Genomic DNA, 26,244 nt, shown 5'->3' on the forward strand with positions numbered 1-26,244 from the left:
TTGCATATTTAGCTACATGCCAGTAAACTACTCTCTCTCTCACTCACTCACTCACTCACTCACTCACTCACTCACTCTCTCACTCACTCTCTCACTCACTCTCTCACTCCCTCCCTCACTCCCTCCCTCACTCCCTCACTCTCTCCCTCACTCCCTCTCTCACTCCCTCTCTCACTCCCTCCCTCACTCCCTCCCTCACTCACTCACTCACTCACTCACTCACTCACTCACTCACTCACTCACTCACTCACTCACTCACTCACTCTCTCACTCCCTCTCTCACTCCCTCCCTCACTCTCTCCCTCACTCACTCCCTCCCTCACTCTCTCCCTCACTCTCTCCCTCACTCTCTCCCTCACTCACTCCCTCACTCACTCCCTCACTCACTCACTCACTCCCTCACTCACTCCCTCACTCACATTTATTTATGGCGCTCAGATTTAACTTTGCTGACAACTGACTAAACTCAAAATGAGTCTGGAGCTGTGATTGCTTCACACATTGTGGAACAGGCCATGTTAACCATTTATTTGTGCCATGGTCTTTGTTGATTCTGTCCCCCAGCGTGTCTCTGATTCTGAGGATTGAGGAAGTGGACGTCACCATGGGGACTGTGCGTGTGGTGTTGTTCCGACATAAGAAAGATGGAGAAATGTTTCTGTGGCCTGCGGTTCAGCAGCAACCAAGCCATGTTAACATCCAAGGAATTTTCGGTAAGAGGAAAGACGAAAACATCAGATTTGAGAAAATGAAAGAAATGGAGCAGAGGTGCCCTTCCAGGACCTGGAGATCTTACCACCCTGCAGAATTTAGCTCCACACCCAATCACACACACCTAATCCAGGTACTGAAGGCCTTCAGGAGCATCTGAATATTAGAGCCAGGTGTGTTGGATCTGAACTCTCCATGGTGATAGATCTTCAGGACCAGGATTGAGTTACCCAGTATAAAATGCATTTCAAAGACTTGTGATGAGTAGTTGGCAAATTTGTTAAAAATCCTGTGAATAAATAAAAACAGCTGCTGCTCTTTACCTTCATAACTAATCTGAACCATCTGTGGGTATTGCAAAATCTCATTCATTTTTATTCATGGAAGTCCTGCCAAAATCAGTATGGCGAGTCACCAAAGACTGTCACAAAAACCAGCTGCGACTCATACAGAGACGTTTAAATATCTTCTTTTATGACGAGTTACCACTGCTCCATAACACTTCATGACTCCATAAACTGTCTCTCATTTCAAAGGAAAAAAACATCTTGAATATCAGGAATTATCAGGCTCAGCCATCAAAATCAAAGATCAAGATGTGAAAGCGACCTGGTAAATATAATAAATTAAGACATGATAGTTCATTTATAAAATTGATTACTGATGTTTTTTTAAGCTGAATATGTTCTGTGTTGTAGGAGCACTGCTACTGACTATCGACGCTCTTCAGCTCCTGTTCTTGGATGCTGGCTCGTACCATACAACTCTGTCCTGCAGGGGGAGCTCTCTGATTTCACAGTGTCACAGCTGTAGACTTGTGTATTGAAGACGCGCTTCTTAATTGTTCTTAATTCTGATGAAATGTTTAACAGCTGAATCAGAACCGTTCGATGTTTTAATTAAGCACAGCTTGAGTAGTCATTTTTATTGGGAACTGTGTTCTGGCGTCTCCATCTGAGGGCAGAACATGTTCTTTTTGGTGATCAGCGATACGAGACAGTTCACATTTAAGATCAGCCAATCAGGATTGGGTGATGGAAACTGGTAAAGGAAAAAACATTGGATTCACGTGACACAGCAGTCTTAATTCATACGGTATTGTTGACGTTAGCAATTCCAGACAAAATGCAAAGTGATTGAGAAAGATTCATCCGATTTCAAAGCGCCATATGTTTTAAATCATGAGATGCTGAGGACCCAATTACATACCTATTGAAAGAGGGGGTCATAGAGTTTCTGACCATCAGTGGAAGACTGCTCCCTTCAGTCTGAGAAGAGATGGAGACCCCTGAGCAGAAAGCGTTCTGCGTTCTCCACTTCAATAAGAGTGAATCCGTCATAACTGCAGCGTGATTTTGTGGGCAGTGAAGCTCCAACAGCTCAGATCGTTCGTCGTTGGTTCCACAGCACTGGACGATCTCCGAAATCCCGCTGAAAGAGCCGTGAATTCAGCAACACCTGACATGCTCAACTGAGTATGGGATTGGCTGTGGTGTTGATGTTGTCCGTACAGCTGGAGGAGGTTCCTACGGAGACGTAAAATTACATCCATCCATCCATCCATCCATTTTCTAACCTGCTTCTCCGTCAGGGTCGCGGGGGGGTGCTGGAGCCTATCCCAGCAGTCTTCGGGCGGAAGGCAAGATACACCCTGGACAGGTCGCCAGTCCATCGCAGGGCAGACAGACAGTCACTCACACCCAGGGGCAATTTAGCATGTCCAGTCGACCTGACTGCATGTCTTTGGACTGTGGGAGGAAACCGGAGAACCCGGAGGAACCCCACGCAGACACGAGGAGAACATGCAGACTCCACACTGAGAGGACCCCGGTAACCCGGTCGGGGAATCGAACCCAGGCCCTCCTCGCTGTGAGGCGACAGCGCTACCCACCACGCCACCGTGCCGCCTGTAAAATTACATAATAAAGTTTATGCTCACAAACCATTTCCAATTTACTGTATGTTCTGTAATGATTTACAAATTAAATAAATCACTTCGTAATTGGATGAATCTGTTTGAATCACCCTGTATTAAAAAGTTATTTACCACGGAGCCCAATCTTATAATGCTTTACAATTTATATGAATTATAGAATAATAATGGAGTTTTTGACGTTTGCAGCATCAGCTTCTAATACTCATCTTCAGTATTGAGTTTAACTACATATGGAGTGACTGAACCCATATTAACTGGGTATAAATGCAACACGAGTCAAATTTCACATGAAACTAACTGGTTTTGTTACCAACCTCTCACAATGGCTCATGTTAACAGTGTTAATGAGATGTAACTTCTTAGTCTGGAAAGGGTCTTAAGGAAATAGGACTGGTGCCTTTTGAGAAAATATAGAATCGACTAAACACTTGTCGAACGTTTAGTCTCTGCTGTGCCAAGATATTCCAAGATCTTGTGGTCTGTTAAAACGGTCAAAGGAATGCCGCCATTCCTCTAGCGCAAGCTTCACCGCCAATAATTCCCGATCACCAATTCCATAGAGTCTCTCCAAGGGTGACAGTTTATGGGAATAGAAAGCTACAGGGTGTAACTTGGCCGGGAACCCATTCCTCTGAGCACCTACCCCTGTTTCAGATGCGTCCACCTCCACCATGGTCAGCGTAACTCTGGGCTCTAACTCATCTGTGCTGCTGTTGCCCCGACTGAGAAGGTAAATAAAGGTGTGGTCGTTGTGTGTTGGTCAACAGCTGGGATGACGTGTTGGGAAATGTGAATGTCTCCCAATATGTTGGGGTTTGTGACAAACGCTGAAACCGTATTCCTCGCTAAAAGTCACATATAGGGAGTGTTTAAGCTGAGACTGGGCTGAAGCAGAGGGTGTTTATGGTTGTTTCTCTGTCCACACAGTGTTCTCACCTTTTTACCCCTTACCTTGCATCACTGTGCTTGTGAAAGTCCTGTCAGTATGGTGAAATCTCACTAAGACCTAAGCCAGCTGCAACTTGACAAACATTTAAATGTCTTCTTTTTTGATGCTAGTCATCAGTGCTACAACATGCTTGTAATCTCATTGTTTCTTGTTTTCAAGGAAAAAGCAATCTTGAATATGAGGACTTCAATGATCAAAATCAAGATGAAGAAGTGAAAGCAACCTGGTAAACACAGTAAATCCAGATATAATAGTTAATCTGTAGAATTTATTACTGATGTTTCAAAGCTAGAGGTGTTTTGTGTTGAAGGAGCACTGTTACTAACTATGGACGCTCCTCAGCCCCTGTTCTTGGGTGTTGGCCCATACCATACAGGTTTGTCCTGCAGGGGGAGCTCTCTGATTTCATAGCATCACAGCTGTAGCTCTCTGTGTTGAAGATGCTGTTCCAGAAACTGTTTTAACTTTCCAAACAATGGTGAAATATTTGGGGACTGGATCTAATCTTGGGTTTCAGCTTAGTTTTTCAGAAATTGTGCTGCTCTTTTCAGTGCCAGGGTGGCAGATTTCATGCATTTATAGTGTGACAGACGTAAACGAGCCCAGCAGAATCATCAAACCAGAAAACCCAGACGCTCCATGCTTTATTTCTTTTCAGCTGGATTGAGCTTGAAGTGTCTATGGTTTCATGGGGTGGTCATGTTTGTTGCCTCTTGTGCTCCAAAACACATTTTTATCAAACCTGAACTTTACAGCATTTGTGGATGTCACAGACATTACAACCCATCAGTAAAATGGGGGAGCTGCGATCTTAACAACATCGCAGTATAATTTATGCTCTTTTCAGCCCCAGGAATGGATACATCATGCATACATAACGGCTCAGTGGTAATTTTTAGTTGTTATCTCTGCAGTTTGATTCACTGTACCACAAAAACTAGTCATGGAGGAGTCGGACTCTTCGTACTGTTTTTATTTTCTTCAGCATTTGACTAAAACGATCTCTTAGCCCAGCATCAGTGATGCAGAGAGGGCCGTGGACTGAAGACCAGCTATGCCTGTACAATGAATAATTTCATTAGAAAAACAATAACAATGATCTTGTGCTGAATAAATATTGTAAAATATCTGGCTGTATTCAGTTCATTTCAATGTGAAGTAGTAATTCAGTTTTCACAAGTAAGCTGTTACATGTAAAATAGAAAGTTTTATTATAGAAGTAGTGAAAGAACAGTTTAAAATGAGAAATTCAGCCAGTCAGAATTTGTGAAAATGTAAATTGCAATTACATGTTAATTTCATGCTTGAGTAATAAATCATTAGCCAACTGATTTCTCAGGGAATATCAGGGATTATTGCTATACGCTTGTTTAGTCAGGAGCAACCAGTGTTGATCTTTATTTCAGGTTTAGTGTACACCAGTGTTACCGTAAGAGGTTGATGACTGGGAGGGTGTTGTCTTGGCTTATCTGTGGTGACCAATAGCAGAGTCTGCATGGTTTGTTTATAAGCTTGTGTGCATTTGTCCAGCTTCAGTCCTGCGTGGATCATCATGGGTCGAGCCACAGTTGGCGTAATACTATTTGGCGTCTTGCTCAGCTTTTTCGCCGCTGTCACAGCCGTTAAGGTAAGGTGAAAGGCCAGGCTAGGTCAGTTGAGGTTTTATTGACTGTACGTGCAGAGTACTCTGTGTGATTTAAAGGGTTTCCGAGAATTTCCCCCCAAACGTTTAGTGATTAGGCCTGTTACTGTGTGAAATTCTGTTGAAAATCAAAGTTGTTTTTCTTTTAGATACTCTTAAACGTAGGCCATTGTGTTGCTCTGACTTATTTGCTGTGTAAGCCCCTGTATTCTAAGAGTTCCCCTTATGTTGATATTGCTGCAGGTGGTATAGCATAAAGGGCTGTATAGGAATTTGTGTATTGTGCAGTGCTATTAATAAGAGAACCTTCAAAATATTCATAAAAGCAAGCAATTCTGTGTGAAGACTCACAGTGTATTGTGTGATCGGATTGTTATAAATTGTGTATAATACAATGAGTACGCTGAATTCCTGTGATCCGAGAATATGAGACGTTGGACGATTTCTGTTGAGAGATTATTTGATCAGATCAAAGCAGCACTGTTAGTTTTTATTTTTAACATTTACAGAGAGCTGAAAGTTGGACTGAACAGACTTAACAGCCCCAGCCAGAACACCCACGCAAATAATTATCTTGCCGTTTTTGAGAAATAAGAGGCAAATAGAAGGAATAAGGTCTAGTAATCTTCATCTAAGTGTATTGATTTCAATATTGTGGTGGTATTAGAGCCGTCTCTTGCTTTTCTTATTGTTGTATTTAATGTTGCATTTAAAGTAAAAGCAACCTGTTGTGTAATCTGCAGATTTAGTTTTCCAAGCATATAATAAAACCTTTTCACTATTTTTGTAAACGTTTAGTTTAATGTTGACTTACAACTTTGATTAAGAGCAATAGGTAAACTGGGTAAAAATCCATGAACTCATTAAATGAAGAAAGTAGCTAAGTGCTGTAAACAAACAGCCAATATTAGAAAGTTTAAAGTATTTAAACTCTTAATTTGAGATGATCCTTCATACTTGAGACAAAGATGATATGTTAGATATCAGTGACTTGAAATGTTGTTGACAACTGCAACATTATAAGCAAAGAACTTCTAAGAGGCTCAAGACTGTTAAATTGTGCTGCTTCGGCATTGGAACATACAGCCTTCTTCATTTTCTCTGTTTATTTCCTGCATACAGGAGCGAGACGTCGACATCTACAGCTTCCACATTAACTCCACAGTAACCAGCCGCTACGCCGTCACAGTCATCACGAGTCGTGTGGCAAATCGACTTAATGAGTCCAAAGAAGTCCATTTCCAAGTCAAGATTCCCAAGAATGCTTTCATCAGCAAATTCAGAATGTGAGTCATACGGCAAACAGAAACAGAAATTTACCAGGCCTCAGTCCTCAAAGAGGCTGTAGACATTTCCACAGTCAAACAGCCAGGAGTATCTGTCATACATGCAATAAAAAACAATCAGCTGTATTTATTTTTCACATCACTGTAATTTTCCGGATTTGCATGCCTGGCTGTTCAACCGTTACCTAACAGCAACTGCAGCCGTGGGATGAGATGACGAAACTGCAGTCATTGTGATAGGGTACCTAGCTACGTTACCACCATGGTAGTTGTAGAAGTAGTAATAATAATAATAATAATAATAATAATAATAATACAAATAAATTTTGATGTGATTTTTGCAGATAAAATTGTGGGCTTGCAGATTTATACAGTTATTCTCTGTATACAAATATTATGTACTTATGGGTTGTTGTTCAGTAGAATTCTCTGTTAAAGGAGGAAAGGAATTGTCTGTTGAAAGAATTTTGTGCCAATACATTTTCCTTTTTCTTAATGGATTTTTCTGTGGAACCAAAGTGTTTGCACTGTTTTAGTGGGGATATTCAGCCTGATAACACCGGGCTAGTCAGGTGTATACGTTAACGTCCAGAAAGTGACGTGTGCTGTAAAGTTTATCAATAAGACAAAAAGTTGATGTCTGGAAAAAAACATTTTTTTCAGGACCATAGAGGGGAAGACGTATGATGGAGTTGTGAAGGAGAAAGAAGAGGCTCAGCAGCAGTACAGTCAGGCAGTGTCTCGGGGAGAAAGTGCTGGAATGGTCAGGTACCAAAAAATCTCATCAGTTTCTCCAACTCATTTTGATGGATTCCCACACAATGAGCCACAGCCATGAAACGAGTGCAGAACAAATTGGTGAACTGTTGTAAAGAGTGGTTATTTGACTTACTGTAGCTCAGTGGTCTCCAACCCTGGTCCTGAAGAGCTGCTTTCCTTTAGTGTCTAGTTGCGACCACAGAATGGCACACCTGCTCCAGCTAATTAACTTCCTCAGAAGTTCCTGTTTGGCTGGATCAGATGTGTTCGTGTTAGGTAAGTGGAGGGGCGGCATGTTAGATCTGCAGGAAAGTAGCTGTCCTGGACCAGGGCTGGAGACCACTTCGGTATCCTTTTTGTCAGCTTGAACAAGTCTGGCTATTCTCCTCTGACCTCTCATCAAGAACTCCTGGAGACTGTTGTGTCTCCAAAACATGTTTCTGAAATGCTCAAACCACCCTGTCTGGCACCAACAACCATGCCATAGTCACTTAGATCACATTTTTCCCCATTTTGATGTTTGCCATGAACGTTATCTGAATCTCTCGACCTGAGCCTGCATGATTTCCTGCATTGTGCTGTTGTCACTTCTTCTTCTTCTTCTTCTTCTTCTTCTTCTTCTTCTTCTTCTTCTTCTTCTTCTTCTTCTTCTTCTTCTTCTTCTTCTTCTTCTTCTTCTTCTTCTTCTTCTTCTTCTTCTTCTTCTTCTTCTTCTTCTTCTTCTTCTTCTTCTTCTTCTTCTTCTTCTTCTTCTTCTTCCGGCTGCTCCCTTTAGGGGTCGCCACAGCGGATCATCTGCCTCCATCTTGGCCTATCCACTGCCTCCTCTACTTTCACACCAACCATCTCCATGTCCACCTTCACTACATCCATAAACCTTCTCTGAGGTCTACCTCTTCTCCTTCTACCCGGCAGCTCCATCTCCAACATTCTTTGCCCAATATATCCACTATTCCTCCTCAACACATGTCCAAACCATCTCAACCTGGCCTCTCTGGCTTTATGCTGTTGTCACTTGATTGGTTGAATAATTGTTTGACAGGAGGTGAAAAGGAGTTCCTAATGAAGTGGCCAGTGCATGTACTGTTAGAAGCTGTGTTAATACCAGATCCCTGTGTGTTCCAGCTCAGTAGGAAGGACTCTGGAGGAGTTTAAGACCTCAGTGACAGTGGCTGCTTTCAGCAAAGTGACCTTCGAACTGACCTATGAGGAGCTGCTACAACGTCGACTTGGCAAATATCAGCTACTCATCAATGCCCAACCGATGCAGCCTGTAGCAGATTTCAAGGTAAAGGCACAAAGCAGACTTAATGGGGATCAGTCCTTCTGTGCTGCGCTAACGGAGGACACTGTATGTAAGATGGGACAGTGGATGAAGATTTCTGTCTTATTTAAATTCTAAACTTCTTATCTTTGTTCATGTGTGTCTGTTAGATTGATGTTTACGTCCGTGAGAGTCCAGGTATTTCCTTACTGGAAGTGAAAGGAGGGCTGAACACTAATGAGCTGGCCAATGCTGTAACCACTACACGATCTGGTACAGAGGTGAGTACGACCTGTACTTAGAGACGTTAGTTATTGATATATGTTATATATTTTCTCTGATTGAATCTAGACTAAAGAGATATAAGAAATGTAAACAAAGCATAGACATACAAATACCTAATTACATTAAGTTCAGTTAAGCCAAACAAATGTGATTGCTCTTCTTAATGAGTTCCAACTATGTCACAAACAAAAAAAGAGCATTCCAACAACATATTTTACAAAGGAAACCTGATCATCACTTAAGAATGTGGAAATATTTCTAAAATATGCATTATTGAATAGGAAAAGCTAGATGCAGGATTCTTTACTAAATCCAAAAGGCACAGTAAAAACATACAAAAGAATTATAGTATGACATGTTGTAATTACAGGCGTGGGTGAACTTCTACCCCACTCGTGAGCAGCAGACCAAGTGTGATGTTTGTGGTGAAAATGGACTAAATGGAGACCTGATCATAATGTATGATGTAGACAGACGAAATCCCAGTGGAGAACTACAGGTATTGCATGTTACTGTACTGTACTGATGATAGACCTATAACCAGCTTTACAATCACTGGCATCATTGGTATTGATGGATTAAAAAAAGTAATTAGAAAAGTTTTTTGTTAATGAGTAGTTTAATTTCACCCTGAAAACATGAGAAATAACCCTTTATTAAAGTAAATGTAGTCTAAGTAACACAAAAATGCTAATAAAAACGTTTTTAATAAAGTTACACTACTCACAAAAAGTTTGGGATATTTGGCTTCTGGGTGAAATTTATGGAAAACGTAAACAGTTGATGCTGCAGTGATGTTATCATGAAAGTAGGGCGTTTAAGCAGAAGCCTGCGATGGTGATTTCCTCGTCTCAAACAATTTACTGAAACAAAAGCTGACAGCAGTGGTGGGTAAACTCCCACAAACAATCTCAGTGTCTCAATAACTCGTCATGCGCCCTTCAGCATCAACTACAGCTCGACAACGACGTCTCCTGCTGTTCACCTGTCGACTCGTTGTCTGCTGAGGCACGGCGTCCCACTCTTCCTGAAGGGCGACCCTCAGGTCATTGAGGTTCTGGGGTACAGATTTTCGAGCCTCTACACGGCGACTCGGCTGATCCCATAGGTTTTCTATGGGATTCAGGTCTGGAGAAAGTGCAGGCCGCTCCATTTGAGGTGCCCCGGTCTCCAGCAGCCGTTCCCTAAGGATGCGACCTCGATGAGCTGGAGTGTCGTCGTCCATGAAGATGAAATGAGGCCTGTGTTGTTCGTGCAGAGGCGCAGTGACTGGATTAATGATGTTATTCAGTAGTTTGGGCCACTGGGTCACTGTACCCTTCACAAAGTGTAGGGCAGGTCTGTATTGACTGGACACACCTGCCCACACTGTAACGCCCACACTGTAACACCACCACCACCTCGCCGTTAAGCTCCTTGTTAGAGAACAGCAAGTTGTGCTAAAAAGTACTGAAACACTGAACAGCTGGACACGTGCATTCAGAAGTTTAGAGAAGGTCACATTAAGTTCACCTGTAAAGGTTAAAGTGCATTTTAGGTTCATCCTGAAATTTCACCCAAAAGGCAAATATCTTTAACTTTTTGTGAGTAGTGTGTGTGTCTCAGCTGTTGGCACTCCAGCATTTAGGGCTCGGCATTCCCAACATTATTTCCTTACTGTAATGAGTGTTCTATCACGATGAGATTGGAGAGTACAGGGCAAGGAATGGGAGATCACTCTTCACTACAGTATCTGTCTAGATTCCCCACGTTCCTAGGTCCCTTCTTGTAGGGAGCTTTTGTTTCTATCAGACTTTTTCTGTATTTCAATTTTAGTCTGTTTTGATAAGTGAGAGGGTGGCATGGTAGTGCAGTGGGTAGCGCTGTCACCTTGCAGCAAGAAGGGCCTGGCAACCGGGGTCCTCTCTGTGTGCATGTTTTCCCTGTGTTTGCGTGGGTTTCTTCCGGGTTCTCCGGTTTCCTCCCACAGTTCAAAGACATGCAGTCAGGCCAACTGGACGTGCTAAATTGCCTATAGGTGTGAATGTGTGTGTGAATGTCTATGTCTGTGTGTCTGTCCGCAACTTCTTTCAGGTAACTATTGTCATAACAGTGGTTATGAGTATTTTCAGTTGACTGTTTTATAGTCGTTGCCTGATTTAATGAGTCAGCACACTTGTCTTGTTTCATTTGTGTATTCTCTAACTCTCCCCATGTTCTCCCACCCATATCATTGTTTCTCCTTTCCTCTCATTCTTGTCTCTTTTCTTTCATTCCTGTCAGGCATCAGATGGTTATTTCGTCCACTACTTTGCACCTACAGATATTCCACGAATACCGAAAAATGTGGTGTTCGTCATTGACCGAAGTGGCTCCATGAGCGGGAGGAAGATTCAGCAGGTTAACTACACCGTCGAAACTCACTTGTTGATTTAATACTTGCTATTTTGCTTTTTCATTAGCATATTAAATCATTTCAGTGTAGCACTGAATGAATTGCTGATGAATCTTTTTATTCTAGACTCGTGAAGCATTGCTGAAAATTTTGGGAGATCTTGCTGAGGACGATTACTTTGGGCTGATCACCTTTGATGATCGTATAGAAGTGTGGAATCCTGAACTCCTCCAGGCCACAGAGAGGAACCTGAAGACAGCAAAGGACTTTGTTAGACAGATTAAAGATAATGGCTGTAAGCTCAAACCTAATGTGATGGCGTTTCTACAGGGAGGGTGATTTTGACTTTTTTCAATCGTATCAAATCAAGCCTTGAGTGTCATTGTGACTGAGACGTTTGCTAAGCATCATTCAGTCACTGCAGTCTGACACACTGAACTATACTGGAACAACCACTGTCACAGAGACCTGGTTCAGTCACCGCTACAGCGGCTCAGAGATCGTGGCAGCTGGACAAATCACAGACAACAGCCTGGAGACTTTGCAAATGGAGGTCATCGCAGTCTCAGACAAGAGATTCGGCTATAAATATTTAGCAGCGACACGTTTCTCCTCCATCCTGCTCAACATCCTCTTAAAGCTCTATAAAAACGTTATTACTAGGGAAGTATTTTCAGTGGATTGTGGAGCAAAATTTGGCTCTGCTTGCGTTTCCACCTGTTGTCCGTCTATCAGTCGTATACTCACAATATCAAACACACAAATACTCAAACTCCAGCATAACTGGAGTTAACTGTGTGAATGAGCTGAATAATTGTGCCTCATTCAGCTTTGGATATTTATTTATGTTTATTTTTATTTATTCATAAGATTTTAATATTAAGAGTGAACTTGCACAGTTTTTTTTTTGGGTTGGCCAGTGATAAAAATGGCCAAAACATGAGTCTAATTCAACTGGGACCAATCATAGCCACTGCTTAAGGGCGTCCGTAGAATGACCAGATGAATATACTGTACATAAAACATCAAAAATATTGTGATAGGACTGAAAAATGTAGGATTTATGCTCTTTAAAGAAGAAGGGAAGGTTTTGTGTTAATAGCCCATGTTTAAATTGCTGATCTCTGCCCCTCAGACACAAACATCAATGCTGCAGTGCTGAAGGGAGTGGAGATGATCAACAAACACCCACGAGAAGGCTCAGCCTCCATCCTCATCCTGCTGACTGACGGAGCCCCAAATAGAGGCAAAAAAAACAAACATGCACATTCAATGAGGCCTCCGGTCTGGTGGCTAACCTGTATCAGCAACAACCTGAAACAGTTACACAGACAGATCAATGTTGTTTTTCCTTTCTCTGGATCTTGTCTGATTCCATCACTCAGGAAAATTAACCTCTGTAGGTAACATCTCATTCTTCAACAGGTGAGAGTGACCCAACAAGGATTCAGGCCAATGTGAAAGAGGCCATTGGGGGGAAGTTTCCTCTGTACTGTCTGGGGTTTGGATTTGATGTTAATTTTGATTTCCTGAATAAAATGGCTCTGGAAAACCATGGACGTGGTCGTAGGATCTATGAGGACTCAGATGCTGACCTACAGCTACAGGTGGGATAGAAGGTGTCAGTGAAATTCATTCTAGTGTCGCGGCTCTATTGCAGCATTTCAGCGCCGTCTTTGTTTTGTAGGGTTTCTATGAGGAGGTGGCCGTTCCTCTGTTAACCGGCGTCCAGCTGAACTACACTGGATCTTCTAATGTTACGCAGACCAGATTCAGCCACTACTACAACGGCTCAGAGATTGTAGTTGCTGGACAGATCACAGACAACAGCCTGGAGACTTTCCAAGCAGAGGTCATCGCAGTCTCAGTAAGACTCATCCTGGTTTAATGCTGTTAAGACTTTTCGCTTCCAGGCCACTTTGACGAGAAATTTTTAGCAGCGATTAGTTTCTCTTCCATCTTGCTTAGCATCGATGTAACTGACCAAAGCTCCATCCCAGGCTGATGGCTTGGACTGGAGTTGCCAGTTTATTAGGCACAGTTCTAGTTGTATAGTGTTCCATTCTAGAGGCAGCTGCCTAACTAGTTACTATCTTCTAAAGGCTTCTCTCTTCGGGCAACATTTTAACTGAAAAGGAGCCTTAGCAGGCATCGAATTCGTGACAGTGCTTCAGGACCATCATACAAGTTTTGTTGTGCTGTCCACGTTTTATCTGTTCACTCAGTCCGTCGTTATCTTACACTCACCTCCAGCAGTAAAGGTGGATCACTTCAGTGTATACAGATGGCTTCTGCTCGCAGTACCTCATTCTCATTTTATTGTTCTTGCCTCTTTGCAGAAAAACAGTAGAGTGACCTACCAGGACTCCGTGTTCATGAAAGACATAGCGGGAGTTTTGCCACAACATGAGCACTTCACCCAGAGACTTTGGGCTTATCTTACAGTGAAGCAGCTCCTGGAGAAAGAGTGAGTGAGAAGTGAAGTGATCTGCATTGTTTGGTGTTCCGGACATGTGCATCGTTGTGTGGTTCTGTAGGGGCATGTTTGTAAATCACACTGAGCACCATTAGTTCTGTGTTTCAGGATGACACTTAATGGGGAGGAGAAGGAAGCAGCCAGGAAAGAAATCCTGGATCTCTCTCTTAAATATGAATTTGTGACCCCTTTGACTTCCATGGTGGTCACCAAGCCTGAAGGAGAGGAGACACAGGTCGCCCACAAACCTAAAGAGGGAGAAAATAGAAAGCGAATGCCACAAAGGCCAGCATGGGGCAAGTATCCGGTCTATGCACAGAAAAAAATGTACCACACAATAGAAAAGAAACAAAATCAAAATTATTGAGCTTCAGAACAAAGTTCCACTGTAGAGCCAATAGGTTCCTGTAGCCACACCCTGCTGTTCTGTTTTGGTGCAAACTCGAGATCGAGATCATAAAATACAGAAGGAAAAATACACACAGCAGTGATTCGGCAATAGCTAACAGTCCAATATCTACAGTTTATTCTCTAACCGTGTACCATTTGAGGTGATACGGAGGAGGCTACAGCTTCAGACACCCCAGAACAGGTGCGTTACTGGCTTTCTGCCACTCCAACACTAGTCACTTGGCTTTGCTCTCTGAGGTTTTGAGTCATTGTAATGTAAACACGCCTCAGTGTAGCTTTAGATAGGCAGGATTTAACCTGTGCTGTGGTGAATGGAGCTGTCAGCGATCTAGCTAAGCCGATGTGAACCAGCTGCTCTATTAATTAGCTGGTAGTTTAACATGTATTGAATAATGGATTGAAAACACATGCCCTGCATTCATTTAGTTATTTACAGTTCTGCGCCTGTAAGCATGGTTAGTTATCTGTGCTGTGGAAACCAAGCTGAGGTTCATTCCTTGCCAGACCGTGTCTGTGTGGATCGGTTGCCTGTCACAGCAACATTATTCTGCCAGCATGTCAGTAAATTTGCTAGTTTTAGGCGGGAGAATGCGTTTCCAGAAACTGTCTTGTGGCCTGAGTGAAGCTGGCTAAATGGTGTGCCAAGATCTTAGTAATGCTTTGAGAAAAGACTGCACAAAATACTATGAATACTATACAGAAAACTCTTCAAGGCAGCTTTGGTTTGTGCTTTTGTACTCAGTGTGTCAATTCTCCTTTCTAACAGCCAATACCTTTCACCTGTCAGGCAGGTTGGCATCTCACCCAGGACAAAAAGGTTTGTTTTGCTTTGTTTACTAGTTAGTTTTTTGTATATATTTGTGCACATTTTGTAGGCAAGTTTGTTTACTCAGTGTCTGATTTCTCCTCAGGTCGCACTGCATTGGGTAAAATATTAGTAATCAATTAATAATCAACTTTAAAATCTCTTAAATCATCAGCTTTAATATCAGATGCTTTGAAAAAGATTAATGACTTTCATGTGTTTCTTATTTTACCTTTGCTTTGATCTAGGCATTGGAAGCTACAGCTGTAAGTTTACTGATTTTCTTTCACATGAATGGTCGTAGCTTAGATGGTAATTCAAAGCCAACCTAAAAGTGGAATAACATTGTTTACAGTGTTTTTTGTTTGTTTAATTTAAATTTAGCTCTTTCTCTGTTTTAGCTGTTGGTTCAGCAGCTGTTATTCCAATGCAAAAATCTCAATCATTTACGTCTGTTTCTTCTTCAGATGGAGGCCTTTCACACAGCTACAGTGATTTTTCTCATAGACCTTATACCAGTAAGTTTGTTTGTCTTTGATGTCTTTACTGCTGTTTGCATAATCAAAAAACTAAAGATTCATAACAAATTCTCACACAAACTTCATTTCATACAACCCCAATTCCAATGAAGTTGGGACGTTGTGTAAAACATAAATAAAAACAATACAATGATTTGCAAATCCTTTTCAGCCTATATTCAATTAAATACACTACAAAGACGAGATATTTAATGTTCAAACGGATAAACTTTATTGTTTTTTGCAAAAATTCACTCATTTTGAATTTGATGCCTGCAACACGTTCCAAAGAAGTAACACGTTCCAAAGAGGCAACAAAAGACTGGGAAAGTTGAGGAATGCTCAAAAAACACCTGTTTGGAACATTCCACAGGTGAACAGGTTAATTGGAAACAGGTGAGTGTCATGATTGGGTATAAAGGGAGCATCCCTGAAAGGCTCAGTCGTTCACAAGCAAGGACGGGCGAGGTTCACCACTTAGTGAACAACTGCGTGAGCAAATAGTCCAACAGTTTAAGAGCAACGTTTCTCAACGTGCAACTGCAAGGAATTTAGGGATTTCATCATCTACAGTCCATAATATCATCAGAAGATTCAGAGAATCTGGAGAAATCTCTGCAGGTAAGCGGCCAGGCAGAAAACCAACACTGAATGCCCGTGACCTTCGACCCCTCAGGTGGCACTGCATTAAAAACCCACATCATTCTGTAACGGATATTCCCACATGGGCTCAGGAACACTTCGGAAAACCACTGTCAGTGAACTCAGTTCGTCGCTCCATCTACAAGTGCAAGTTAAAACTCTGCCATGCAAAGCGAAGCCACATATCAACACCACCCAGAAACGCCGCCGGCTTCTCTGGGCCGAGCTCATCTGAGATGGACTGACGCAGAGTGGAAAAGTGTCCTGTGGTCTGACGCGTCCACATTTCACACTGTTTCTGGAAATCATGGACGTCGTGTCCTCCAGGCCAAAGAGGAAAAGGACTGTCTGGATTGTTGTCAGCACAAAGTTCAAAAGCCAGCATCTCTGATGGTGTGGGGGGGGTGTTAGTGCCCATGGCAGGGGTAACTGGCACATCTGTGAAGGCCCATTAATGCTGAAAGCTACATACAGGATTTGGAGCAACATCTTTTTCAGGGACGTCCTGCTGATTGCTGATCAACTGAAGCTGTACATCAAGCAAGAATGGGAAAGAATTCCACCTACAAAGCTTCAACAATCAGTGTCCTTAGAAAGTGGCTTAGAAAGTGTGTGTGTGTGTGTGTGTGTGTGTGTGTCTCATACTGACCTCATATCCGATACCACCTGATACTATGTCATGTAAGCCGATTGTATGGACTAATGAACAGACAACTCAAGCTGGTAGTCGAGGTTCTCCTCGCACAGAGGAATGTTTCAGACACCCTGGCAGTCTGCCACAAAATCGTTCACCACTTTAACCAACCTTGACATATTCTTGCTAGGCATACACTGTGTAATTAAGCCTGTTCTTAAACAATCACAACTGCTTTGCCAGCATGGGTGGAGACACATGGAAATGGAGGTGACATTTGCTACCAAAGTCCATATATGCTGACTCCACTAGGAAAACTGCAAGGTGTGATTTTTAACCCAGTGAACACCGAGCGTTTTTGTACAGTGAGCATATAAATTGTAGGCTTTGTCTGTGCAGGATGTCCTGTTCAGATGTACAGCGAGAGTCCCAAAGTAACAATATTTCTAAAATCACACAATTTTGTGCCTGGCTTCAGAGGAGACCGACAGATCAGGGATCAAAACTATGAGACATGTTTTACTTACAGCTGAACAGAAGCGCTTTTCTGACCTGGAACAAAACCTGCTCTTTTTCACTGCCGTGCAGCTACATAGCCAAGGTAGCAAGTGTAATATAGTTAGCCAATGCATTTAGTTTAAAATCGGCTAGATTTGAATGACTTAACTATTAGGTACATTGCTGTCATTTACACTAGCAACTACTTCATTCTAATTAGGTTTCTCTGTCGGAATCAGCACCTGCGAGTATTAAAAAACATGTACACTGTGCATCAGTACTCCTTGTTTACACTATATCTAGCTGGCCACCTGCTGGTGAGAGGTTTGAGCACACATGCAGGAAAGCAGTGGTATGTCACAGAAATGTTAAAGTCCACTCCATGGCCAGAAGTATACAAACACCAAAGCATTACATTCCTTGTTGAACAAACCAAAATGAATCGATCAGGCTGCCAAACTGCCTTCATAGTAATAGCCCTTACAGCTGATGGGAGCAGAAATATGGTGAACTTGTAATGATGTTTTGTGCTGTCAAGCGCCAAATATACAGAAGCAAAACTTACTTTGACAAAGTCTCCACAGTCCTGACGGCATAAGACAGGGAGAAAGAGGGAAAGGAAAGAGACGATATCCCAGCAGAGAATCTTCACACTTCTCTTTTCATCACTTCAAATCTGGCAGCATTACTGTCATTGCTTGTCTTCTAGCTGCTGAGTCTCCTCCTTCCAGAGGAGTAATCAGACTCTTTGGCTCTTCCAGAGAAAAATTCTTGCTCTGTGTAAATCCGTGTATTCGTGTCTGCAGTTTTAAGAAGCCAGTTTGTGGTTGATATATTTTAAATGGCTGCTGCCAAACTACATTCAGCTGATCGTTTAGTTTTAGTTCATGGCAATAGTTTGTCATCAAACTTCTTTATTTCTCTGAGCCCTGAATCAAATGTTCTGTGATCTTTTCTTTTGTATCACCAGGAAAGAAAACGTCACGTAAAACTTCTCAGTCGCAAACTCCACCAACCCCCCCTCCAGGTAGATTAAAGTTATTTGCAAAGTTGGTCTGGTGAGTCTAGTTTCCAAAGAAACTGCTAGTAATCCTCATCTTTTGAAGGTCTGTCTTGTTCCTCTCTCTCTCCCTGTCTTTCAGTGATTGGCGTGAGGTTCTTGATCTCTTCTCTTGATCAGCCTAAGCCAGTATGTTATGATCTCCCTGCCGCTTCCAAACTCCGCCTCCTGACGGACCCCTCCTCAGGTGAGGTGTTTGATACCTGGTGCTCCGCTGACTCACCTTGTTCAGACACCTAATATTTTTGTAATAATGCATTAATGAGAGTGATTTATGTTACTGTTCCATCTGCCGCGTCCCCCCCTTCACAGATTTCTCAATGAATGGTGAACTCTCAACAAAAGGCTTCAATCAAATCGCTCTTCATTACAAAACGGATTATTCCTTAATGCTCAACACCTCTCATATCCTTTATCACGATGGCCTGAATGATGTGATGTTTTTGTGGGGACAGGAGCCCAGCAAGCATGAGACTGACAGGTATTAAACCAGCGTTGAAATGGAAGGAAGAATAGGCTGTTCAAAGCTCCAGGCCAACACAGACATACGGGAAGATGTTTAAACTGCTTTTGAACGTTTTAGAGGGAATGGACTTCCATGTGTTAACACACTGTAAAACAATGAAGGTGCCAGTCGTTCACATCCACTGTAAAAACAGCCACCTTTCATTTTCTTTATAAGTAACATTTATTCATCAGATTTCTTCCATGACTGTTCATTTTTATTTATTAACGGGAATTCTTATGTATGACGATCAGCTTCTACCTTAGGGCGGAGTCTGGAGCACTGATTGCACCACATGTTAACCATTTATTTGTGCCATGGTCTTTGTTGATTCTGTCCCCCAGCGTGTCTCTGATTCTGAGGATTGAGGAAGTGGACGTCACCATGGGGACTGTGCGTGTGGTGTTGTTCCGACATAAGAAAGATGGAGAAATGTTTCTGTGGCCTGCGGTTCAGCAGCAACCAAACCATGTTGGCATACAAGGGATTTTTGGTAAGAGAAAAGAGGAAAACATCAGATTTTAGTAAATAAAAGACAAATATACAGAGCAGAAGCGCTCCGTTCTGGACCTGGAGATCAACCACCTGATCCAGGTGCTGAAGGCATTCAGGAGCATCTGCATATTAGAGATCTCCAGGACCAGGATTGAGCACCCGATTCAGAGCAGTTCTAAGACTCACTATAAATAATCTTTTAAATAAATAAGTAAAACTACAGCTCTTTGCCCTCATCACTGACCTGTACTATACATTAGTATTTGGGAAATCGTGTTCATTTTAGTAGCGAAAGTCGGAATCAGTAAAGAAAGGAGAAAGTCAAATAAGATTGTCCCAAAGACTTTAACCAGCTGCAACTCCTACTGAATCTCCACGTGTCTTGTTTTCAAGGAAAAAACAATCTTGAATATGAGGAATTACCAGGATCAGTCATCAAAATCAAAGATCAAGATGTGAAAGCGACCTGGTAAATACGTTATAAATAAAGATATAATTATTAATCAGTAGAACTTGTATTGATTTAAAGCTGAAAGTGTTCTGTGTTGTAGGAGCACTGCTGCTGACTATCGACGCTCTTCAGCTCCTGTTCTTGGATGCTGGCTCGTACCATACAAGTCTGTCCTGCAGGGGGAGCTCTCTGATTTCACAGTGTCACAGCTGTAGACTTGTGTATTGAAGATGCGCTTCAAAACACTGATTTCAATGATGTTGATGTTCACTGATGTTCTTAATTCTGATGAAATATTTAACCGGGTTAAATCAGGATTGGATGATGGAAACTGGTAGAGAAAAAATGAAGACTTTGAAGAGCCCTGAGAACCTGGAATATCAGATTTACATGACACAACAGGTTCATTTATAAGTGTTGTTTACATATGAACAGCAATTCCACTAAAACAATGAATAAAAAAAATGATTAACGTTTACAGTTTATGACTTTTTCATTTGAAAGACATAAAATTCAACTTCAGTGCAATAAAAACATGTTTCAGTTATTTGTTGGTGCTTCTTGCAGTTGGTATCTGTGCTTTTTATGTACTCAGCATGTTTGAATTAAGAGAGGTAACACGATGTCGAGCTGTGAGGTTAAACATGCCTGAAAGAACATTTTTAAAATTAGCCTCAAATAGGTTTTTATTCAAGATTCTTAGTTCTGGCAACTTCTTATAAATCAGCTAAGTCCATTGTTGAAACAGCCCAACTCCCCGTCCCCATCACACTGTCTGTTAGGTGACACATCGCCAGTCCATCTAAACAGGGATGAAAACGACAGTTTTGGTGGCGCTGACCGTCGCTCGAAACTGGAAAACAAGGAAAAAGATCATTAATCAGTGGAAAAACCTAATAGAACACACAGCAACGGGAAAATCTCAGCATCTCTCAAACACACAGAGCTCACCAATACGGAAAAACACGGCGTTCTACAGCCCCCTTCACTTCCATTGGCTTTCAGACCGACCTGCGGGGCCTCCACCCCAGTGTTCCTGGTCACGCGCATGCACACACACACACACAAAAAAACACGCACACACACACAAAAACACGCGCGCGCACACACACACACAAAAACACGCGCACACACGCGCACACACACACAAAAACACACACACGCACAGCCACACTCACGCGCGCACACACACACAAAAACACGCGCACACACACACACACAAAAACACGCGCACACACACACAAAAAAACACGCGCGCACACACACACAAAAACACACACACGCACAGCCACATTCACGCGCGCACACACACACACAAAAACACGCACACACTCAGACACACAGCCACACGCACACTCACTCACACACGCACGCAGCCACACACGCGCGCACACACACACAAAAACACACACACATATACACACACTCTCACAAACACACACAAATAAATATATATGGCAGGTATTATAAATCGCTAAAGCTCAATTCATTCTCTGAGGGTACAAATATTACAATTTCTATTTTTTTCTCTTTTCTTTTTTCTTTTTTTATGTTTTACGTGTTCTATGTTTCTTTTTTTTCTCCCAATTTCTACCATTTTTTTTCCCTCCCTTATTCCCTCTTCTCATTTTTGTTTACTTGCATGTTTGCAGTTTGTTGTCCTCCCTCTACCCGATGGCAGCATATACTAAAATAAATCTCTTATACCAGTAATAAAGAAAAGTTGATCCTCTGAAGAGGGAGGGTGGTGGTGGAGGTTCTAAATCTCATTTTAAATACTGAGCTTAACTACATACAGAATGACTGATCTCTGAAACGATATCAACTGGATATAAAGAAATGATTCATTGTTAAGATTGGATACAAATGTAGGAATATTACAGTACTAAAATCTAAATATTGCAAACTCAACTGGAAGATTGAGAAAAATAGAAATTTTACGTTTCTAACTGAAGGCCTGGACAGTCCAGTATATTTATTTGACTGTTGTGGGAATATATTAACCCGAAACCAGTTTAAATCACGTTTAACTTGAAATCAAGTTAAATATTAATTTTACTGTTGTGTTTGTACCCAGTTCATTTTTTGATCTCTGTTCAGTTCTTTAAGCACTAAAGTATTTCACAAGGAAAATAATTCGTTTGACTGACTGAACGTTTTGCGGTTAGGTTTTCTTTTATTCATGGTCACAATTAACAGTTCATTCTCTTCTTTTAATCGTGGTCATGTTTTCTTTTTTGATTGAACGCAGGTTGTTTTTTTGATTTGTGCACAAACAAGATAAAGGTGATGGATACAGGCCGTGGTATTTGTCCTGTACAGAAGCAGCTGAAAGCTCCCTGAGACTGATGGGTTTTGATGTGTTAGATTGAGGAGATGATTGACAGAGATGCTCATTAGGTTTGATTTTGATTTGGGGGTGTTATGAAGACACTATGGCTCCTCTTCATCCTCGCATTAATATATTTACATCAAATCTGTAGAATTAAGAAATTATGATCAAGAAAATGTGTGTATGAACCGCAAAATGTTCCTCTGAATTAATTAGTATTTTTACCTCTCTTCTCTGAGTTCAGATTTTCTCTAGCTTAGACTGTTAGTTACAAGGCTGCCTTGTTGTACCTAGTGCTTAATTGTAATTACAGGTTTCAGGTGTGGTTTCGTGTTAGTGAAAGGTGTGAACTGTAGGGGTCGGACCATCAGTCACAAGGCTGATAAATTGAGGAGGTGTTCCGGTCTGTAGCAGCTTTAATTCATCAACTGAGATGCGTCTCCTTAACTTGGCTAAGTATTGCTTTACTATCTTTCATCACCTTTTATGTCCTAATTACTGCTTCCATCATGTGCTTTACAATACCTGTTTACTCATCCCACAGATCATGTAGAACTACTCATCACAGGACCCGTAATTCCAGTAACCTCATCTATCCCCCACGTTCGTCAGACTCTCTGACCAGGGTGGCAGGTCAGAGTCATCCTGCCTGTTACCACTGCTATCATCCTTCAACCTCATTCTCAATGAGACGCACAGAGCAGGCAATGCTTTGGACCTGATATTCACCAGACCTACCTCTGCGCTGGATGTGACTAACTCCCATGCATCGCTCTGATCACAATTTCCTATCTTTCTCACTCGCCCTCCCTGTTAATCCTGTCCACTACACCTCTTTTTGCTCCTCTTCTCGGCACAACTTTCTTTCTTTCTCACACAGAACCAGCTCCAAGACCCCAACCAGTCTGGCTTCAAACCAGCACACTCTACAGAAACTGCCCTCATCACAGTGACGGAGGACCTCCAATCTGCAAGATCAGGTAACTGTTTTCTGTCCTGATCCTTCTTGATCTCTCAGCAGTTTTTGAGACAGTCAACCATACGATCCTTCTGGACATCCTCACCAACCTCTGAATCACTGGTTATGCGTGGAAGTGGTTCAAGTCCTATCTGGAGGATCGCTCTTATCAGGTAACATGGAGAGGGTTCACATCCTCTCCATGCAGGCTCCCCACTGGCATCCCCCAAGGCTCGGTGCTGGGTCCTCTTCTCTTTTCTCTTTACACTAGCTCTCTTGGTGATGTAATATCTTCTCATGGCTTCTCTTATCACTGTTATGCTGATGACACTCAACTAATGTTTTCTTTCTCTCCCTCTGACACACAGGTTTCCAGTCGCATCTCGGCGTGCCTGTCTGACATCTCTACATGGATGGCAGCCCACCAACTGAAGCTCAATCCCAGCAAGACTGAGCTGATATTCATCCCTGCAACTACAGGTCCCCATCATGAATTTGCCATTTCAATCGAGAACTCCCTGATTGTTCCATCTGTAGAGGCAAGAAGTCTTGGTGTGACTCTGGATGGCCAGTTATCGTTTTCGACTCACATCGAGAGCCTGACTCGGTCATGCAGATATCTCCTCTACAACATCCGAAGGATCCGACCCTTCCTCACCCAAGAGGCCACCCAGGTGCTAGTGCAGTCTCTTGTTATCGCAAGGCTTGACTACTGCAACTCACTCTTGGCTGGTCTTCCCATGCAGACCATCAAGCCTCTGCAGCTCATCCAGAATGCGGCAGCACGACTCGTCTTCAATCTGCCCAAGTTCAGCCATGTCACCCCATTGCTGCGCTCCCTTCACTGGCTTCCTGTAGCGGCACGCATCAGATTTAAAACCCTAATGCTTGCCTACAAAATCAAAAATGGACCAGCCCCTACCGACTTGATGGCAATGGTGAAATCTCGAACTGGACCACGAGCCCTTCGAGCTTCGAGTCCAGCTCGGCTTGACCCGCCATCCTTCAAGGTGCATGGAAGACAAGCATGGAGAATGTTCTCTGTACTGGAGCCCAGGTGGGGGAATGAACTCCCACTGGCTGTCCGAACAGCAGAGTCTCTTGCTGTCTTCAAACGCAGACTGAAGACTCATCTCTTTACACAGCACTTAAATGAGCATTGAATTATAAGCTGCACTTATTTATTGTAGTTCACTCTGTATAGTAGTTTATTGTATTGTATTGTATCTTATTGTTATTGTGTTGCATTGAATGGCACAGAGTTCTGCGTTCAACTCTGGTTCTTTTTCTCTTGGTGTCTGCAGTGACATATTTGTTTCTAGCAGTATCTGAGCTCAGGACCGTCTTTTTCTCTAAGCTATTGGTAACTAGCAAAGATACTTTCTCTAGATTGACAAAGCACTTCTTGTAAGTCGCTCTGGATCAGAGCGTCTGCTAAATGCTGTAAATGTAAATGTAACCAAGTACTAGCACAAGGTTTGGAGAGTGAAAGAATTTGGTACAGTCTGGAATTCATCAGCTGACAATTCCTGATGACGATTCTTGACCTTCCCAACCAGTCCTAAGAAGATGATAATAATAATTACAGGTTAATGAACTAGTAAGTAGCTGTACTAATAGTTGCAGAAAAAGTTTATAATTTTGTTGTAGACGTTTTTCTTTCTTTTCAAATGCGTGATTTGGCCATTGGTGCCCATTTTGCATACGCACAGCTATACATGTTGACTGAAACCGTAGTTGTTTAAAAGATTATCCTTTTAAAAATATTTTCGGCCAAATGTAACAACCAAACATCAGTTGCAGCACACAATAAAAATGCCACCTGAATCCTTTGAGCCGTAATTAAATGCCGAACTCATTTATGAATAATCTCTTTAACAGCATTTTGTCTGTCTTTATTTCACTTCTTGTGAACATCAGTTAGTGGATGAGATTCCTGACTTTGCTGTATCTTATCTCTGAAGAACAGCAGAGACTGCAGGGGTTGCTGCGACCTGCTGATGTTCTGTCTAATCAGCAACTTTACTCAGGGTCTTGTTTGTACGACTGTTACCGTAAAAGGTTATTGATCTTGTCCTCTGTTTATCTGCAGTGACCAATAGCAGAGTCTGGAGGGTTTCATACAGAATCTCCACGTGTCTTGTTTTCAAGGAAAAACCAGTCTTGAATATGAGGAATTACCAGGATCAGTGATCAAAATCAAAGATCAAGATGTGAAAGCGACCTGGTAAATACGTTATAAATAAAGATATAATTATTAATCAGTAGAACTTGTATTGATTTAAAGCTAAAAGTGTTCTGTGTTGTAGGAGCACTGCTACTGACTATCGACGCTCTTCAGCTCCTGTTCTTGGATGCTGGCTCATACCATACGAGTCTGTCCTGAAGGGGGAGCTCTCTGATTTCACAGTGTCACAGCTGTAGACTTGTGTATTGAAGATGTGCTTCAAAACACTGATTTCAATGATGTTGATGTTCACTGATGTTCTTAATTCTGATGAAATATTTAACCGGGTTAAATCAGGATTGGATGATGGAAACTGGTAGAGAAAAAATGAAGACTTTGAAGAGTTTAGAAATTTAGCTTGGAGGTTTTTACCTACATTTTTATGGGACTCCCGTGACGCGGCCTGCCAGCCCCTGGATGAGTCGATAGTTGGTCTGAGATGTCCTCGCTGTAAAACTCTGGACTACTGAGCCGCGGACGGAGGTACAAGGAAAATAATTCGTTTGACTGACTGAACGTTTTGCGGTTAGGTTTTCTTTTATTCATGGTCACAATTAACAGTTCATTCTCTTCTTTATCTCGTGGTCATGTTTTCTTTTTGACTGAACGCAGTTTGTTTTTTTGATTTGTGCACAAACAAGATAAAGGTGATGGATACAGGCCGTGGTATTTGTCCTGTACAGAAGCAGCTGATATCCCCCCCGAGACTGATGGGTTTTGATGTGTTAGATTGAGGAGATGATTGACAGAGATGCTCATTAGGTTTGATTTTGATTTGGGGGTGTTATGAAGACCCTGTAGCTCCTCTTCATCCTCGCATTAATATATTTACATCAAATCTGTAGACAGAATTAAGAAATTATGATCAAGAATTAAAGAAAATGTGTGTATGAACCACAAAATGTTCCTCTGAATTAATTAGTATTTTTACCTCTCTTCCCTCCAGGGCTCCGTGCTGGACGTATGGTGGTTCAGTGTTACTGGTTTTAGATGCATGAGGCTGTAGCTTCACGCAGTGTAGTTTGT

General features: G+C 42.1%; 1 protein-coding gene across 8 annotated transcripts in view; it reads left to right on the top strand.

Moving 5' to 3' along the window:
• The window catches only part of LOC108443699 (inter-alpha-trypsin inhibitor heavy chain H3-like), a 37,735-nt gene extending 12,179 nt beyond the window's left edge, over positions 1 to 25,556 (top strand). For 2 of the 8 annotated variants that reach the window (XM_017724503.2, XM_017724504.2), the window contains exons 18-20: positions 565 to 713; positions 1,248 to 1,323; positions 1,410 to 1,614. In XM_017724503.2, coding sequence (XP_017579992.2) covers positions 565 to 713; positions 1,248 to 1,323; positions 1,410 to 1,524 — 340 coding nt within the window. In that variant the 3' untranslated portion in view covers positions 1,525 to 1,614. Of the gene's footprint in view, positions 1 to 564; positions 714 to 1,247; positions 1,324 to 1,409; positions 1,615 to 5,107; positions 5,224 to 6,360; positions 6,525 to 7,187; positions 7,293 to 8,408; positions 8,572 to 8,717; positions 8,829 to 9,202; positions 9,332 to 11,094; positions 11,212 to 11,332; positions 11,502 to 12,341; positions 12,453 to 12,631; positions 12,814 to 12,893; positions 13,074 to 13,545; positions 13,674 to 13,790; positions 13,979 to 14,859; positions 14,911 to 15,004; positions 15,020 to 15,146; positions 15,165 to 15,365; positions 15,417 to 18,160; positions 18,218 to 18,332; positions 18,438 to 18,562; positions 18,732 to 19,099; positions 19,249 to 19,643; positions 19,720 to 19,801; positions 20,180 to 25,300 lie in introns of those variants that run through there. The other 6 variants (XM_037532496.1, XM_037532494.1, XM_037532499.1 and 3 more) reach the window with 6 other exon arrangements.
• The last annotated feature ends 688 nt before the right edge of the window (positions 25,557 to 26,244 follow it).

This window comes from Pygocentrus nattereri, chromosome 21 (assembly GCF_015220715.1).
Source record: "Pygocentrus nattereri isolate fPygNat1 chromosome 21, fPygNat1.pri, whole genome shotgun sequence".
Classification (NCBI taxonomy): Eukaryota; Metazoa; Chordata; class Actinopteri; order Characiformes; family Serrasalmidae; genus Pygocentrus; species Pygocentrus nattereri.